This window comes from Notamacropus eugenii, chromosome 1 (assembly GCF_028372415.1).
Source record: "Notamacropus eugenii isolate mMacEug1 chromosome 1, mMacEug1.pri_v2, whole genome shotgun sequence".
In the NCBI taxonomy this organism is placed as follows: Eukaryota; Metazoa; Chordata; class Mammalia; order Diprotodontia; family Macropodidae; genus Notamacropus; species Notamacropus eugenii.
Window position 1 is genome coordinate 7,586,798 of NC_092872.1, and position 18,404 is coordinate 7,605,201.

Below are 18,404 nucleotides of genomic sequence, written 5' to 3' on the forward strand. Positions count from 1 at the left end.
ATGTTCATTGAGTAGAGAAGGGTGAAAGATAAAAGGTGTCTAACTGAATTGCTGCCCTCATACTTAAAGAGCCAGCACATTGGATAGATCTTCCTTGGAAAGGCAATGATAAAGAAGGAGTCTGTTCCAGGCACTAGAGACCTTTCAAGCATAGCACCTGTTCTGGACTATTACCCTAACTTGTACTCACTATGTATTGCTTTCCCTGTTAAGTATGGACTAAAATCTCATCTTCTTTAGGAAGCTTTTATCAATTTCACTTCCATCTGGTGCCTTCTTTCTGTTAATTATTTCTTATTTATCCTTTTTATACCATGTTTGTACACTTTTTTGCTTAATAAATTAAAGTATGTGTTTAATAAATGCTTATTGTCTAACCATTACCACATCTGACTAAATCAGCTATTTAAAGCCGTCCAGAACGTGGCCAGTTTTCAGTTAGCCAATCTCAAGTTGCCCCTCTAATTACATTAGAGGAAGAAGACGATGCCATCAGAGAAATGATGACATGACTTGCAACTGACTCTGTTTTGAGGGAGGGAGGGCTGTGCAGGTCACCAGCCTCACTTCTCCTCCAGAGCCATCTGAATCCAGTGTCTGGATATCCATCAGGATGACTGCAGATGACCCAGGAGGAGGCAGTTGGGGTTAAGTGACTTGCCCAGGGTCACACAGCTAGTGAGTGTCAAGTGTCTGAGGTGAGATTTGAACTGAGGTCCTCCTGACTCCTGCCCTGGTGCTCTATCCACTGCACCACCTAGCTGCCTCAGTACCTAGTTAACAATACCTAGTTCTCTGCCCCTCTACATTCTGCAATTACATCATTGAGGGGGAACCAAATGTTTCCCATCCCGTATATGAGCAAATGTAGGGAGGCTAGATAATTCAGCACAAAACCCTGCATGGTAAGGGGAGCAGTAGAAAATAGAGAAGCAATGGGCCAAGAATGGTCTAGTTTGGCTCGACCTAGTACTTTGGGATAAGGCTATCCAAGTGGATTGGAGCCAGATTGTGAAGGACTCCATAAAGGTCTCTGGCTCATAAGATAAGAAAAGGAGACAGTTCATTTAATTCTGTTTTTCTCCACCTCCCTGGTCTGGTATAATATAGTATGAAGCAGATGCTTGTCAGTGGAAAAAACATATTTAGAGTCAGAAGACTTTAGGACTGGGCAAGTCTCTTCTCTATGAACCTCAGTTTACTCTGTAAAATGAGAATAATATAACAAAAGTGTTTGGGAAAATGGGACCTATAATTATTTCTGTTTTCTGTTTACAACCTTTGTTTTGACAAGAAAGAGGACCTTCCTCTGTCCTAAGAAAAGAGGGGCCTTTGAACAGTTCAGGGTAAGTCTAAGTTTACAGGGTTGTAAGAACAGTTCTGATGAGAGGGAATGGGAGTGGGTTTTGATGATGTACAGCATAAGTTTAGGAAAGACCTCTGAATTTCGAGTCAGGAAGCCTGGCTCCAAGGACTGGCTGGTTCCGTTATTCAAATGACCATCGAAGGTCAGAACTACATTAGACATCTGGACAAAAAAATGTCAGCTGCAATGCATTTTAAGAATCCTCTAGTTTACATCCCTTATTTTATAGACAGGATAAGGACACATTTTGTTCTCATGATAGGGTTGCCAAAGGCACATTGCCTGGGAATGGGAGCTGCTGTTTTCGCCTGTTTGACAGTCTTTCAGAGAATGGTTATTTATATATTCTAAATCAGTAATCCCAGAGGAAGACTGGACAGAAAACTGGTTAGAAAGGGGCAGCTAAGGTGGAACAGTGGATAGAGCAGCAGGCCTGGAGTCAGGAGGACCTGAGTTCAAATCAGACATTTAACACTTTTCTAGCAGTGTGATCCTGGGCAAGTCACTTAACCCCAATTGCCTTGAAAAAAGAAAAGTGGTTGGAGAATGAGAATAACCCTCTGAAGTCCAAGACTGAGGCAGATGCTGAAGTGAAAAAGAGGCATTTCCATCACGGTCCTGGCATAGAGATGGGGCAAATTGGGGCGACTTAACATGAGATAAAATTCAGCACAAGTGGGAAATGGATTCCTTTGAGCAATCCAGAATGTGTAGGTAGAGGATGGGCAAATAGGACCTGGGTATTTAAGAACGGGCTTCAAAATTGGAAAGTACTGTGTCCTTGGATGCATGCAAGAATTTAAACTCTTAGCTGAGGTGCCAGGGAAATCCCTTGACGGGCTAGCTGCTTTCCACTGTTCTTCTGGAGAGGATCATGGTGATAAACAAGTACCATCTTGGTACAGAAGAGCAGCCATGTGTAAGGGATCATAGAAGCAAAGTTGAGTGATGCCATTAGAAAGACGACTACAACTGGCTAGAAGCTTTTGACTGTAGCAAGGAAGGGGATGTTGGATATCTGATGGCATGGAGAAGATAATGGCGCTAAGTTTGAACTGTAGAGCATCGATAAGGCACTGCATTTAATGAGAGCCTTAAAGGGGCCTGGTGTCTCTCAACTCTACAGGTTTCTGAATGGAGGGTTCTTACTGCATGGAGGTGGGAGCATCCCGACATTCTCAACGGCTCAGGTTCAAGATTTTTGAGCTTTCTTTAATTTTTCAACAAAGGTATTCTCCACCTTGAGCCTTGGTTAGCACATGGAGAGCAAAAATAGTGTCTCCCCATGCGGCACTACCAGATGTTCCCACAGTTTCCTTGGGTGCATGCTATGAGCCAGAAAATCAGGAAGCCCCCAAGTGTGCCTGGGCTCTGTGCCTCTGCCTCGTAAAGGGGCTGCGCGAAGGAGGAACCTGGGGCCCGGAGAGGAAGGGACTCGCCCGGGGCGGCCTGAGGGAGAGAGCCGGGAGCCGGCCGGACTTTGACGCCAGACCTCAGGCTCTCCACCACACTCGGCTCCCTGCGCTTGCACCCTGGGCCCCCGTGGGTAACCCACTCGACTTTCCGGCCTCAGTTTCCGGAGCAGAGTCTAGCCTTGCGGCCGGAAGACCCGGGTGAGAATGTCACGCAGACCCAGCTCGAGGAAGCCTCAGTTTCCTCTTTGACAAAAATAAGGACCATTACGCCGAGGGCTGCGAGGTCCCAGGGAGACAGCGCGCGTGGCAGGCTTGGCGGTAAACCTTAGGGGCGCTCCCGGCAGGTAACACCCAGGAATACGCTCCGCGTTAAGGAACCCAGGCCCGCAGGACGCGGCCGCCCCTCCCAGCTCCGGGGCCCAGGGCGGGGGCGGGAGGCTGCGGAGGCGCCGCGGCCGCCCGGGAGCGTGGGGAGGCGCGGCACGCATGCGCCGCCCCCTCCGCCGCGCTAGTCCTTCCCTCCCTCCCGTCGCGCTAGCAGTGTGACAGCGGCGGCCGAGGCGCCCGCAGCCCGAGCCCGCGGCGAGGGAAGGGGGCGGCGGCTCCGCGCGGAGGAAGCCCAGCGGCGGCGGCGAGCCAGGCGGCGGCCGGGCGGCGGGGCGCGCGCTGCGCCCCCCAGGCCAGCGAGAGCCGCGGGCGAGAACGAGCCGCTGCCCGGCGCCCGGGCCCGTGCCGCGGCCGAGGAACCGCCCCCTGCGCGCCGGGCCCCGCGGCGTGTGAGCGCCTCGGCCTCGGCCCCGGCCCGGCCCGCCCGAGCGCGCCGAGCCGCCGCCCCTGCGGCCCGGCCCGGCCGCGTGCGAGGGAGGGAGGCAGGCAGGCAGGCCAGCGGCCCCCGCCCCCGGCCCCGCCATGAGCAACATCGAGATCCCGCCCGGGCTCACGGAGCTCCTGCAGGGCTACACGGTGGAGGTGCTGAGGAACCGCCCCGAAAACCTGGTGGACTTCGCCGTGGACTACTTCACCCGCCTGCGGGACAGCCGCAACGCCGGCGTGGACGGCGACAAGGGCGAGGCCAGAGACATCGAGGACGAGGAAGACGAGGACTTTGAACGTAAGAGCCGGGGCCGCCTCGGACCCCCCAGGGCCCGGCCCCTCCCCCTCCCCCGGCCCGGTCCGCCCGGGCCAACCCGCCCGCCGACTGCGGCCTCCTTCGGGTCTCGGGGGCCCCCGGCCCTCCCTCTGCCGCCGTGGGAGCCCCGCTCTCCCTCCGTCCGCGTCCCCTGTACCGTCCCCCTCCCCCAGACGTTTCTGAGTTCCTCCTGGGAACAACGTTCTGGCAACGGCTTGTGCCCCCGGAGCCCGGAGGGCGGATGCCCCTTGGCACCCTTCGGGGCGGGGGAGAGCTTGCGGGCGGCGCTGGCGCTGTGAAATGCAGAGACCCCAGAGTGACCTCGACTCCTCTGACAGCTAAGGCCTCCGTCCCCCGCGGTCTGGTGGACCCGCTGGTTTGAGATGAGTGTGCCATGTGTGGTACTCCACAAGAAGCAGACCTCCTTATCTTGTTAGAATATGTCACCTTTTGTCCTCCGGGGCTGGGGAGGGGGGTGCTGGAGGGCGGGGAGGTCTCCCCACCGGAGTGTTTTGTCTTAAGAACGAGCACATGAGACTAGGTAGCTGGAGGATTGGATTAATGCCCACCTTCTTAGGGCAGGCCTTCAGTTGGCATACGGGGAAAGCGAAAGCATATGTAATCACTGACAAAAAAAAAAAATTCCTGTCAGAAGGACCATTTTAAAGACCTGCTGGAACGTTTTGGAACTAACATCAGTAATATTTAGAAACCCTAGCGTAATTTAAGGACAATTTAAAATTTGCCTGGTGTTGAACCAGACCTTAGGTACAGTTTAATTTTTTTTTAATGTGTAATTTTGTTTAACATATTTATTTGACTGTTTTTAAAAGGCCTTTAGAACAGTTGTGGAATATTCACTTGGTTTTTGCGTGTGTTGTGGTTCGATGTTAATGAGACTGCAGGGAATTATCCTCATGCATTGAACAGGCTTTCAAAGGCACACATTCATGTTGCAAATATACCGAGCTAGGTATTAAACATACTTGACTTTTAAAACCCAAAATATTTATTTTTTTCCTTTCCAGGTCGCTCAAATCACATCCCTTTTTTAACACACCAGTTAGGAACTAAAACATTGTCTAAATAAATGAATTAAAATTCTAAAATTTCAGTCTCTTCTTCGGTTTTATTTCAAGATAATTAGGCACTGGAACAGGAAAAGCTTGAACATTCTTTTGTTTACATTTCCATCCCAGAACTGACTTGATTTGTTGCAGTTTGAGAAATCTGGTTCTATAATCAGTTTTGTTTCGTTTCTTCATTCACAACCACACACGATTTTATATGTAGAAATTTCTCTAAATAAAATTTGGCTAATGTTTAACGAACTTGTTGGAAGAAAGGAGAAAAGCAACATTGTAATTTAAGGTGCAGCCTATTAGTTAAAATTGTCAAAGAGAAATTATGTTTCCTAGATTGCTTCGGAATGTTTTATGGAGAAGGTAGTCTAGCTTACCTTGAGAAAAACTTGCAGGGGGGACTTGTATTTTCATGGGTACGATTATCAACCACCATGGAACTAATATTTTTAGCCATTTGTGTAGTAGTGGAAAGAGCACTACATTTGGAGTTAGAGCACTTGGGGCTACTGGAAAGTTAGTGGTCCAGTTACTTCTCTCCTGGCCTGTTTTTCATGTGTAAAATGAAAACGTTGGTCTAGATGATTTCTCTTTAAGGTCCTATACCATTCTAAATCCTATGAAGCTATGAATTCCTAAGCTTTTAAGAAAGATGTCTACTGAGGTGCAAGCACCCGACTAGGTACTAGTTAATGATTGACAGATTCATTTTGATAGGCACATATGTTTTCATTCATACCATGAAAGTAAAAAAAAAAAGTCTGTGTTTTAGGAGACCTTTAACTTAACCAAGCTATTTTACAAGGTGTTTTCCAGAAGAGTCCCTGGAATCAGGAGTTGGCTTATTCCAGTTCTGGCTGTGCCATTTGCTTGATGTGTGGCCTTGGATAAGTTGTCAAACCTGTTCTTATTTCAGGCTCCCTTATCTGTAAAATGGGGAGAGCTCTTTTTTTGACCCTCAAAGCAGTATTTTACTTTAGGATTGTTGAAATTTCTGTTACCATCATTTTAAAAATATTTTATTGATGCCTCTTGTTTTTATATATAAGTGATTGGCATGTGATTTCCCCCATTCCCGCACCAAATGAGCCCCTCCTGGTAACAAAACCAAAAGAAAATAAAGACAAAACTGTTAAGGCCAGCCAACCAACCCAGAGACTTCATCTGGATAGTGTATGTAGTATTTCACGCCTTGAGTTCCCCACCTCTCTACTGAAAGGAAAAGAGGCGCTTCATTTCTTCTCAGGGTTTTAGATTAGTCAAGAATTTATTTTAGTATTATTTGGATTTACATTACTGTGGTCATCTTGTTCTCCCAGTTCTGCTTGCTTCATTGGATAGCATTTTAGAGAAATACTGGAAGACTAAATTCCTCATATTTGTTTATTTATGGTACAATAATATTCTGTTCCATTCATATATTATAATTTGTTCAGTTTCCCATTTAGTGGGTACACACTTTTCATTATCATACTTTTTAAAATTTAAATAAAAATTTTCTCTTATGTTATTTTGAACTTTATAAACACTAATAAACATTTTCATATAAATAGAACAGAAAAGAAGGATTGCAAATGGAACCATGAATCTGTACCATGTACAGTTTTTTCCCTTTTAAAGTATACAGTAAATTTAACAGGTTAATTTCAGAGTGGTCCTGCTTGTCGGTGACCCTCCGAACACTAACTTTTTTTTAAAAAAAAACCAAAACAAACCCCAACAACTTGATTTTCCCTTGATTTAATTTTAAAAAAAGTAGTTCCCTAATTATAAAACCACTGAACACTGTTCTTTATTTTAAATGTGTTTTATTTAGGAAAAGCTCAGTGTTTAATTTACCCCATCAAAATGTGGTTGTATTATTGGTATCAGAAATAATAATGCTTTATATGTCAAAGCTTTACGTGAAGCAGTTGTTGAGCAATTGGCAAGTCTATTAACAAAATAGGAAAACATAAGTAACAAAGAAAAGAATTTTAAAACTTCACTACTTAATTTATTTTGTTTGTTTTTCTAAACTAATGATTTTAGTGTCTTAAACATAGCATCTTTTGGTTTTGGAATAAGGAAGACCAGAGTTCAGATTTTGCTATGTGACTGGGCAACTCACTTAACTTCTTTTACCTTTAGTTTGCTCAGCTTTAAAACGGGGATAATAACACCTACCTCATAGTATTATTGTGAGGATCAAATGAGATAACATTGGCAAAGCCAGTATCTTTTGTTTAACTGTATTAACAAATCACTTTAAATGCATCTTCATAAGACTTGCAAAATGTTGTGATAACTTGAATCTTTTGTATCCTTATAGTTAGTTAACCTTTTTGATAAAGTCTTGGACCCCATTCATGTAGGACACTGTCTTAGGGACTTCAGAGTTAACCCAGAATTAATTCTACCTTTTGGGGGTTGGAAGGGATCATTGTTTTAAAGATTTTCTATTAATAATTATATCTAATACATCTGGTATGATCATCTAATTTCTTTACTGACTGAAAACTATAGACAGGTGTCAAACTGTTTTGGGGCCCATGCTTTGACTGCAAAATATCTTTACCACAGAACACGTTCTGCATTTTTTTGCCTCGGTTTATGCTTATTTATATAGCTCTGAAATTAAACTTACATTTTATTTTAACTTAAATCCCTTACTGCTTGATAGGGTTTAATAAAGTAATTATATATTTTACTTTTTTTAAGGTTGGAAAGTACTTGTTAACTCCTAGGGGATAATAATGGAATTTGTAGATCCATAGGTCTAGAACAAAAAGTAAAAATTGACATATAAAACTGTTAGAGGAGAGGGCAGAAAGTATTTGTGAAATATGTTCTGTATTTATCGGTCTTTGGAAATAAATGTGTATATGGCACACAGTGTTTGGGCAGGAAATTGTGTGCTTCTAATTGAATGATAAATGAGTATATAAAAGGAATCATTCACTATAACGTGTCAGTCTTTGCATTGTACTTTGTGCTGCCAAAGTTGGTCATTTTTTTCCTGGAGATTAATTCTTGAGAGATGAACAACACTTGGATGTTCTTAGTGTTCAGCATGAAATTTGTTATTTTATAATGCCACATACCACTATATACTGTGGCATATAGTAGAAAGAAAACTAGACTTGGAGTTAAATTCCATGTCTGCCACTTACTACGTCTGACCTTGAGTAGATTTCTTTCTCTTTCTAGGACTCAGTTGCCACATCTGTAACCTAAGGTCTCTTGTAGCTCTAACTTGTATAGGTCATGCTCACCACAGTGTAATCATTTAAACGGGAATAGTAGTTATTTGATACATGTTATCATTTGATCATCATAACCACCTGTGAGTTGGTGCTATTGTTATCCTCATTGTGCAGATAAAAAAAACAGGTTGAGATGGGGACTTGCCCTGTGTCAAATAACTAAAGTCTGAGACATGATTTGAATTTACGTCCTCCTGACTCCAAGTTCAACACTTTTCCCCTCTGCTGTCCGGCTAGCTGCTTTTTAAATCTGGACATGTGATTTGATTGGCGTATAGAACTTCCAGTAAGGAAACTCCCTCTACCATTGCTGATTGACAACTGTCCTGTAACTTAACATCTTAGTTTCCTGGGATTGGAAGAGGTTAAGTCTTGTGTAGGTGTCAGGTGGCCACTTTGTAGTAGAGATGGAATGTGAACCCAAGTGTCCCTGACTACAAGGTCAGCTCTTTATCCACTAGGTCAGGGGTTGGCACACTAAAGCCCATGGGTCAAATCTGGCCAGTTGCCTATTTTTGTATGTAAAAAACATTCTTTTTGGGCTACACAAAAACAGGCTGGATTTGACTCACCAGCTGTAGTTTGCTGACCCCTACACTAGCTTATGCTATCTCATGGTATAGGTGACCTTGTGTTCCTGAGAGCTTTGTCAGTGGATCATACCTTCTGGCAAATCTTGACAAAATGGAAAAACTTTGAATATGATGGTGAATTCTGTGTGTTTGCAACTAGAAGACCAGTGTAGCTAAGTTTGGGAAGAAATATGTAGAGATGATTATCTGCATTGGAAGGAGTACCCAGGCCAATAAAATTGCAGATATGTGAAAGTATCAAAATATTACTATTAATCCATGTAACCTAGAACTGACTTGGTTTTTTTTAAGGTGACCATTCAGATGCTAATTGATTTAATTGTTGAATTTTCCTACCCTTGCTGGCAGTCTGAATGCCTAGCAAAGTTGTTACAGTAGTAGACAAACCTAATAACTACAAGTCATTATTGTTGGGAGAGGTCTCATACATTCTTTTAAAATTAATTTTTTAATTGTTAATTTTCTGAACTTATCGTGGTCTTCTCCAGAGATCCTTACCCAGAAATTTAGGGTTAGGGTTAGGGTTAAAAGGGGGAGGATAGGAAGGAGAAGCACTCCAGGAGCAAAATTAACCAGCATTAATTATCAACCAAGCCTCACAGCATATGTCATATACTATTGTCAGTGTCCACAACTACTTCTGCAAAGAAGATTGTTGTTATGCACTCTGTCTGAATCTTTGTGACCCTGTGTGGAGTTTTCTTGGTAAAGACACTAGAGTGGTTGGCCATCTCGAGTGGATTAAGGCAAACAGAGGTTAAGTGACTTGTCTAGGGTCACAAAGCTAGTAAGTGTCTGAGGATGGATTTGAACTCAGGTCTTCCTAACTCCAGGCCGAGTCCTCTATCTGCTGAGTCATTTACCTACTTCTGCAAAGAAGATAGGATATAGTATATTTTATTTTATTTTCTCTTCATTGAGGCCAAGTTTGGTCATTATGAACATACAGTGTTCCAGTGATTACTTCATTCTTTTCCTTCCATTTTCATTGTACTAGTCATTGTGTATTTTTTCTGAATCTGTTTAGTTCACTTTTTATCAAGTTATCTTGCTATGTTTCTCAGTTTTTCATATTCATCATTTCTTATAGTGCATTTCATTCATATGCTACCATTTGTTTAGCTGTTCTCCAGTTGACTTTGCTTCCCCAAAAAGTGATTCATAACTTTTGTCGATTTACTCAGTGGAGAAATGATTCTTGGTGTCATGTATTTGTGTTCCCTATTGGTGTTCAGTATTAGATCCTGTAAAGGCTAATTAATATTTTCCCAATTGGTCGCTTCCTTTCTTACCCTAGTTGTAGTAATTTTGTACAAAACATTGTGCTATGGCTAATGTTGAAATATATATATCTCTCTTTATATATATTTTTTGATTACTTCAGATGTATAATTATCATATTTGAATAAGTGAGAGAGGGAGAGAATTTGGAAATGAAAATTGAAAATGAATATTTAAAAAAGACAAACTAACATTGTGCTAAGCACCTAGGTAGATAATGTCCCATTGCTCTCATAGAGCTTAATTGGATAGAAGGTTCAGATGTAAGCAGTCTCCCATTAGAAGGTTGCAGACTGGAATGTTTGATGAGATCTCGAGGAAGGTCACTGAATGATCCATATCTTTTATCAGAGCCACCACCACTCTCCCAGTCATCACATTGAGAAGGCTTCGAGTTTTATCAAACTCATTATCTTCTTTCATTTTCTATATCTAGCCAGTCAACAAATTCAGTTAGTTTTTCTTTTCCAATGATTCATCCCATCTTGCTGCCACCATTCTAATACAGAACTTTGTGCAAAAGTGGGACAGTTTCTGCTCTCAAGTAGCTTACATTAGATTAGGTGATACAGCATGTTTACAGATGAATAAATACAGACTGTATACAAAAAAATACACAATGATTTGGAGGAAGGGGCAACAAGGAAAGGGCCCTTAGAAGCCGTATTTGAACTCAGCCTTGAAAGGGGAAATGGGATTTAGAAGAGAGTAGAGGTGAGAAGGGTACAACACGTATAAAGGCACAGAGGTGAGAGATATAACGTCAAGTACTAAAAACAGCAAGTAAGTCAATTTGGAAAATAGAGTACATAGTGGAGAAGTAATATGTGATGAATCTGGACGCATGGGCTGAAGTAAAATTCACTCAGTTAGAAAGTATTTAGTAATGCCTACTATGTGCTAGGTACTATGCTAAGTGCTAGGAATACAAAGAAGGCAAAAGACAGTCCCTGCCCTGGAGCTCACAGTCTAATGTGGGAGATGACATTCAAACAAAGGTGTACAAACTATAGACAGGATATATAGGAAATAATCAACAGGGAAAGCATTAGAATTAAAAAAGTTTTGGAAAGGCTTTCTCTAGAAGGTGGGATTTCAGCTGGGACTTCCCTTAGTAAAATTGTATGAGGGGGGTGAGAGATAATGAGGAGTTGAGGAATACAACCTAGTTTGGGAACCTGGTAGGCTGGGAAGATGGTGGTGCCCTTGACAGTAATAAGGATGTTTGGAAGCAGAGTAAGTCTGGAGAGAAAACTATCGAATTCAGTTTTGGACCTGTTGGGTTTAGGATGTCTATAGGATATTCAGTTTTAGATATCTAATAAGTAGTTGGAAATGTGAGACTAGAGGTCAGAGAGAGGTTTGGACTGGAGATTTGAGAATCATCAGCATTGAGATGATAACTGAGTCCCTGGAAGCTGATGAGATCAACAAATGGAGTTGTAAAGAGGGAACAGAGGGAAGGTCCAGGACAAAGACTAGTGAGGCCCCCTTGATAAGCAGGAGTGACTTAAAGGAAGACCCAGAGAAGGTGACTTAGGAGCAGTCTGTGTGACAGGTGAGAGGAGAATCATGGAGAGTTGTGTCCTTGGAGCTTAGAGAGAAGAGAGTATTAAGGTGAAGAATGTGATCGACAGTGGCAGAGCGGTCAAGGAGGATGGAGACTAAGAAAAGGCCATTGGATGTGAATTTGGAAAGAGCATTGTCAGTTGAATGATGAGGCTGGAAGCCAGACTGTAGAGCGTTAAGAAGAGAATGAAAAGCAGAGGAATTATCAGTTGTAGTTGGCCTTCTCAAGGAGTTTGGCTACACAAGGCAGAAGGATATTCATAGTTTGTTATTCAGTCTCCTTTTCTGCTCTTTGTATATTGAAATGTTTTGTTGGTGATAAAAAAATTTAAAAATATGTTTTAAAAGACTAGAGCCTGATTGTGAAGGGTTTTAAATATAAAGCCAGAAGGATCTGTACTTTTTCCTAAAGGCATTGGGGATCCATTGAAACTTCTTGAGTAGGGGAATGACATGGTCAGGTCTGTATTTAAGGAATATCAACTTCTTAACTGTGTGGAGGATGGGTTTAGAGAGCCTTTTGAAATTATACAGGCAAGAGGTAATGAGATCCTGAATTGAAAAAGTTGTGGAGTGAAAGAAGTTGAAGAGGTGGGGTCAGTGATACTTGGTAGCTGAAAGGTTGTAGGGCTTGAATAAACATGAAGAACTGAGGCCAGGTGGTTATGTTCTGGACCTTGGCAGCTAGAAGAGCATTATTAGCCTTGACACTAATTAAGCTGAAGTTGAAGGGACCTAAGTTTAAGATTAAGAGCTTTAAGTTTAAGGGACAAAATTAATTTTGTTTTGCACATGCTAATTTGTGAGATGCCTATGGAACTGGAGATTTTAAACGAAATCTTTAGAGTTGAAGGCTGGATATGTTCATTTTGGAGTCATCTGCATAAAAATTGGACCCACATGAGCAGATGAAATCACAAAGAGAATGTTGAGAAGGAGGAGAGGAGCATTCAGGACAGAGTCCCAAAGAACTTGTATATTAGGGGCATGACATGGATGATGATACATCAAAGGGACTCTATGAAGCAGCATTCTGACACATTGAAAAAGAACCAGGACAGAATAGTGCCAGGAGAATCCAAGAAGAGAGTGTTCAGAAGGAGGGGGTGACTTGAGTGTTTAACCCCTTTGGATTTAGCAATAAAGAGATTAGTGGTGACCTTGAGAAAAGAATTTCAGTTGAGTGGTGAGGCCATGGAAGCAGATTTCAGACTGCTGAGATTAGGGAGAAAACTAGGGAGAGAGAGGAGATGATGGAAGGAGAAGTGAAGGTGAAGTGAAGATCCATCTGGCAGGCATTTATCTAAAAGACGAATAAAAGGTAAGAAAGTCTGTAGTCATGGAGTTCATCTGTAAGATTATTTGAATACTTCAGAGCACCTAAGCATCACCCCCTAACTTCTCCTTCTTGGCTTTAGACTCAAAGAATAAGGTGCTCTTTTTCTTGCCAACATTAGCCTGTCTACTTCTGCCTTTAGTCCCCTACTCTTTTCAGTCTTCGCCAGGATTTTTTTCCCATTTATCCTGGACATAACTTGTTTATACGTACTTGTTAGCTTATTGTTTTTCTTTCTCTTAAAATATACGTTTGGTTACATTCTAAGTTGTGCATTGTCTCCCTTCCTTGCTTCTTCCCCACCCTACGCTGGAGAAGGCCATTTGACACAAATATATATGTAAATCTTCTCTTTATCATTTCAGTCTCTGGAGGTAGATAGCAACTTCCTTCATAGGTCCTTTGTATTTATAATAGACAACTTAGTGGTTCACACTTGATCACTGTACAGTATTACTGCTGTTAATATTTATAATGTTCTCTTGCATCCAACTCATCATTTATTGTAGCGCACTAGTACTCTATCACAGTCATATACTACAGCTTGTTCAGTGATTGATCAATTGATGAGCATCCCCTAAAGTTCCAGTTTTTTGCACCACAAAGAGAACTGCTGTAAATATTTTAGAACATATAAATTCTTTTCCTTTTTCCCTGACCACCTTGAGAAAAAGACTTAATGTTGGTATTGCTGGGTCAAAGAGTATACGTAGTTTTATAACTCTTTGGACGTAATTTCAGATTGCTCTTCAAAAAGTTCTCTATGCATTTGGGATATGAGACCTTTATTCAAGAAATTGTAAAAATTTTTCCCTAGAATTTTCTGCTTCTAGTCTTGGCTATCTTGGTTTTATTTGTACAAAATTTCAATTTTTAATTTAATTTATTCAGATTACCCATTTTCCATTTCACAGTGCTCTCTATCTCTTGTTTGTTCATAAATTCTTTTATTCATAAGTTTGATAGGTAATATGATTTGTGTTCTTCTAGTTTTCTTATGATATTTCCCTTTATATGTAGGTCACATATCCATTTTGACCTTATTATGGTAAATGGTGTAAGATAGTGATTTCTGCGCAATTTCGGCCAGATTGCTTTCCAGTTTTCCCGGTAATTTTTTACCAAGTAGTGAATTCTTATCCCAAAAGCTTAAATCTTTACATTTGTCAAACACAAGGTTACTATGATCATTTACTATAGTATATTGTATATCTACTTTGTTCCACTGGTCCACCTTTCTGTTTCTTCACCAGTACCAGACAGGTTTGATACTTAACTGCCTTGTAATACAGTTAAAGATCTGATACTACTAAACCTTCTTCCTTCACATTTTTCTTTCATTAATTCCTTATTAATTAATTACTAAGGAATAATTTGATCTTCCAAGTGAATTTTGTCATTTTTCTAGCTCAATAAAATATTTTTTTGGTAGCTTAATTGGGATGGCATTGAATAAGTAGATTAGTTTAGGTGGAATTGTTTTTATTACATTGACTCTGCCTACCCATTAACAATGAATATTTCTCCAATTATTTAAGTCTGACTGTCTTTATGTTCAATGTAGGTCTTAGGTTTGTCTTGGCAGGTATACTCCCAGGTATTTTATGCAGTCTGTGGTTTTCTTAAATGAGGTATCTCTTACTATCTCTTCTTGGAGGGTTTTGTTGGTAATATATAGAAATGCTAATGATTTATGTGACTTTATTTCCTGTTACCATGCTGAAATTATTAACTTTCAACTACCTTTTTAGTTGAATTGCTAGGATTTTCCAAATATATTATCACGTTATCTTCAAAAAGAGACTTATGTTACCTCATTGGCCATTCTGATTTCTTCAGTTTCTTTTTCTTTCCTTATTGCTATTGCTAGCATTTCTAATGAAATATTAAATAATATTAGGGATAATGGACGGTCCTTGTTTCATTCCTGATCTTGAAAATGCATCTAGCTTATCCCCATTACAGATAATGCTTGCTGATGGTAGATAGATGCTTCTTACCATTTTAAGGAAAGTTCCATTTATACCTCTGCTTTCAAGTGCTTTTTAACAGGAGTGAGTGTTGCATTTTGTCAAAAGCTTTTTCTTCATCTATTTACATGATTTTTGTTACTCTTGTTATTGACATAATTAATAATTAATTTTAATAGTCTTCCTTATGTTAGACTGTGCCTGCATTCCTGGTATAAGTTCCACGTGATCACATTGTACAATCTTTGTGTATATTGTTGTAGTCCCATAGCTGGTATTTTATTTAGAATTTTTGCTTCATATTCTTTCGTGGAATTGGTCTATAATTTTCTTTCTATGCTTTTGCTCTTCCTGGTTTAGGATCAGCACCACATTTGTTTCACAAAGAAAGTTTGGTAGGATTGCTTTTCTGCTCTTTATTCCAAATAATTTATTTATTATTGGAATTATTTGATCTTTAAATAGAATTCACTTGGGAATTCATCTGCTTCTGGTGCTTTTTTTTTCCTTAGGAAGCTCATTTATGGCCTATTCAGTTTCTTTTCATAAAATAGTTTTATTTAGATAGTCTAGTTCCTCTTCTGTTAATCCATGCTACACAGTTTATATTTTTGCATTCTCTCATTTCACTTAAATTGTTGAATTTATTGGCATATAATTAGGCAAAATAATTCCTAATAATTGCTTTGATTTCATCTTTATTAGTGTTATATTCACCTTTTTTTGCTAGTGATTTGGTTTTTTCTCTTTTTTAATCATATTAATCAATGGTTTATATATTTTATTGTGTTTTTTTCCCCATAAACTCAGGTTCTATTTTTATTTATTAATTCAAATTTTTTTTTGCATTCAGTTTTATTAAACTCATCTTTAATTTTTAAGTTTTTCAACTTGGTGTTTAATTGGGGATTTTTAATTTGTTCTTTTTTTAGTTTTTTAAATTGCATGCACAGTTCATTGGTCTGCTTTTTGTTTTATTGATATAAGCATTTAGTGATGTAAATTTTCCTCTGATTTCCAGCTTTTGCTGCATCCCATAAATTTTGGCATGGTGTCTCATTTTGTCATTATCTTTAATAAAATTATTTATTGCTTCTGTGACTTATTTTTTAACCCACTCATTCTTTTTTCCCCCACTTATCCTTTTAAGATTTGATTTAATCTCCAATTTTTAATGTTTCCTTGGTCCCTTATTAAATATAATTTTTTTGCATTATGATCTGAAAAGGATGCATTTAATATTTCTGCTTTTTTGCATTAACTGTAAAGTTTTTATGCCTTAATGTGTGGTCAGTTTTTGTACAAGTACCACGTACTGCTGAGAAAAAGGTATGTTCCTTTCTATTTCTATTCGCTTCTCCCTAGACATCTATCATATGTAGCTTATCTAAGTTTCCGTTCATCTCTTTGGCATTCTATCTAAATATTAATCATGCTCCAAGGCTTAAGTTGTTCCTTCTGCTTGAAGCCTTATCTGAAGAGCTCGTCCTCTCCCTCTTTTTTTATTGTCCTATAATATTCCATTTGTTTTACAAATCTGTCTTACCTGAGTTTATCTATTTATCCATCTATCTATCTTGAAAATCCCTCTAACCAAACTCGTACATGTCAGCATCTTCTCTGCAACTTAGTCTTTAAAGAGTTGCCTGGGGTACTGAGAGGTTAAGGGGCTTGCCTTGAGTTAATATGGTAAAATTAGAAGTGGGACTTAAATTCAGGTCTTCCTGTCTCATGCCCAGTTCTTTATTCTCTACACCATGGCTGTCTCTTGCTTCACATACTTAACAAATAGTTACAGATACTGTCTTGTGTTAGCTATTTCATACTTGTTCATTTTTTCATTGCTCAAATACTATAAATTTCTCAAGGGAAGAGATAATGTCTTATAATTTTTCTTTATCATCCATAGTGCATAAGCTGTTACTTGGCAAATAGGTAGGCATATAGCAAATGCATAGCGATTAGTGGTTTCCTGTAGGAAATCAGCTCAAAGCCAAAGTATAAGTTGTCACACCTTTAAGTTTTGGTAAAACTGAGTCTTTAAGAGTTTTGGAGGCAAATAAAAATGAGACTGCCTTTCTGCTTCTGCTCTATGCTCCTGGGCAGTTGGTGTGTCTGTGATTACATGGTATAAAGGGTGGCCTTTTGCCTTAAATTATAAATCTTCCCCAGCACTTCCAATGTTTGTTGTTTTCTACGTCTTTTGACCTCACTGGGAGACCTTACAATATTAGTGTCAAAGGTTGATAGAACTCGGTAGAAGCTGCAGAGTGACAGATTTAGGCTTGATATAAGGAAAGGGTCCTAACAGTTAGACTTGTCCAGCAGAAAGTAGAGTGATCCCCCATCACTTGAAAATTGGATTGCCCATTGTTAGGGATATTGAAGAGTGCAGAGATTCCTGTTCAGGCATAGTTTGATCAGATAGCCTTTGAGGTCCCTACTAATCCTTGAAATGATGGGTTTGTGTGTGTTTATATTTGAGACATCCTATTACTTGAAGGATAAAGCCAAGATTCCTCAGCTTAACGTTCAAGGCCCTCTGCAGGCTTACCCCAGCTTGTCTTTCTAGCATTATCTTTCATTACAGCTAGATTGATTTATTCATTGTCTCTTGAATATACCATACATTCCTTTCATTTTCCCTTTGTCCATATCACTTCTCCAGTGTGGACTTGCATCCTCTTCCTTTTTGTCTGTGTAGTACAAATCTGTTCTATAATATCCTAGATGAATGGTTATCCAGACTTCATTTGCCTCAGTTTCCTTATCAGAAAAATAAAGAGAGTTGGACTGTATGACCTAGGGTCCCTTCTAGCTCTAAATCTATTGTTCTATGATGACTTCTAGTGACAGGAAATTGTGGAGGTAGAAGCACATTCAATTTTTGGATGACTCTAATTAGGAAGCTTTTCCTTATGTAGTAGTAGGTGAAATGTGCCTCTGTGACTTCGATACGTTTGGTTTGGAATCTGCCTTCTGGGACCAAGCAGCAGAGCAGATCCTTCTTCCATACGCCAACCCTTTGGATATTTGAAGACGACTATCATGGCTTAATCCTCTTCCACAACAGTGTTCTCTTGTCTGGGCAAAGCAGAATTGTGGCCTTTAATTGATCTTTGTGCAAAATGGTTTTGAGCCTTATTACCCTGTCTCTAAAGTAGCTACTATCTCTAAATCCTATGATCTCATTTAATCCTCCTAGCACAAGGTAGATAGAATAAATAGTAATTTTCTTATTTTATATATGAGAACACTGAGGTGTTTAGTGCCTTTCTCAAGGATACGCAGAAAGTGAACGTCACAGTTGCAATTGAAATGAATGTCTTTTGTCCTGTTTTTTCCACTACTTCTGCGAAGAGAAAAAGGTCCTGAAAGTTTGAAAACCTGTGTCAACACCGATGTGATCTAGTAATTT

The 18,404-nt window shown here is 40.1% G+C and overlaps 1 protein-coding gene across 2 annotated transcripts in view; it reads left to right on the forward strand.

The window, feature by feature from the left end:
• Positions 1-3,606: 3,606 nt before the first annotated feature.
• The window catches only part of PRKAR2A (protein kinase cAMP-dependent type II regulatory subunit alpha), a 120,718-nt gene continuing 105,920 nt past the window's right edge, over positions 3,607-18,404 (forward strand). The window contains exon 1 of one of the 2 annotated variants that reach the window (XM_072651755.1): positions 3,607-3,892. In XM_072651755.1, coding sequence (XP_072507856.1) covers positions 3,691-3,892 — 202 coding nt within the window. In that variant the 5' untranslated portion in view covers positions 3,607-3,690. Of the gene's footprint in view, positions 3,893-4,014; positions 4,343-18,404 lie in introns of those variants that run through there. The other variant, XM_072651760.1, reaches the window with a different exon arrangement.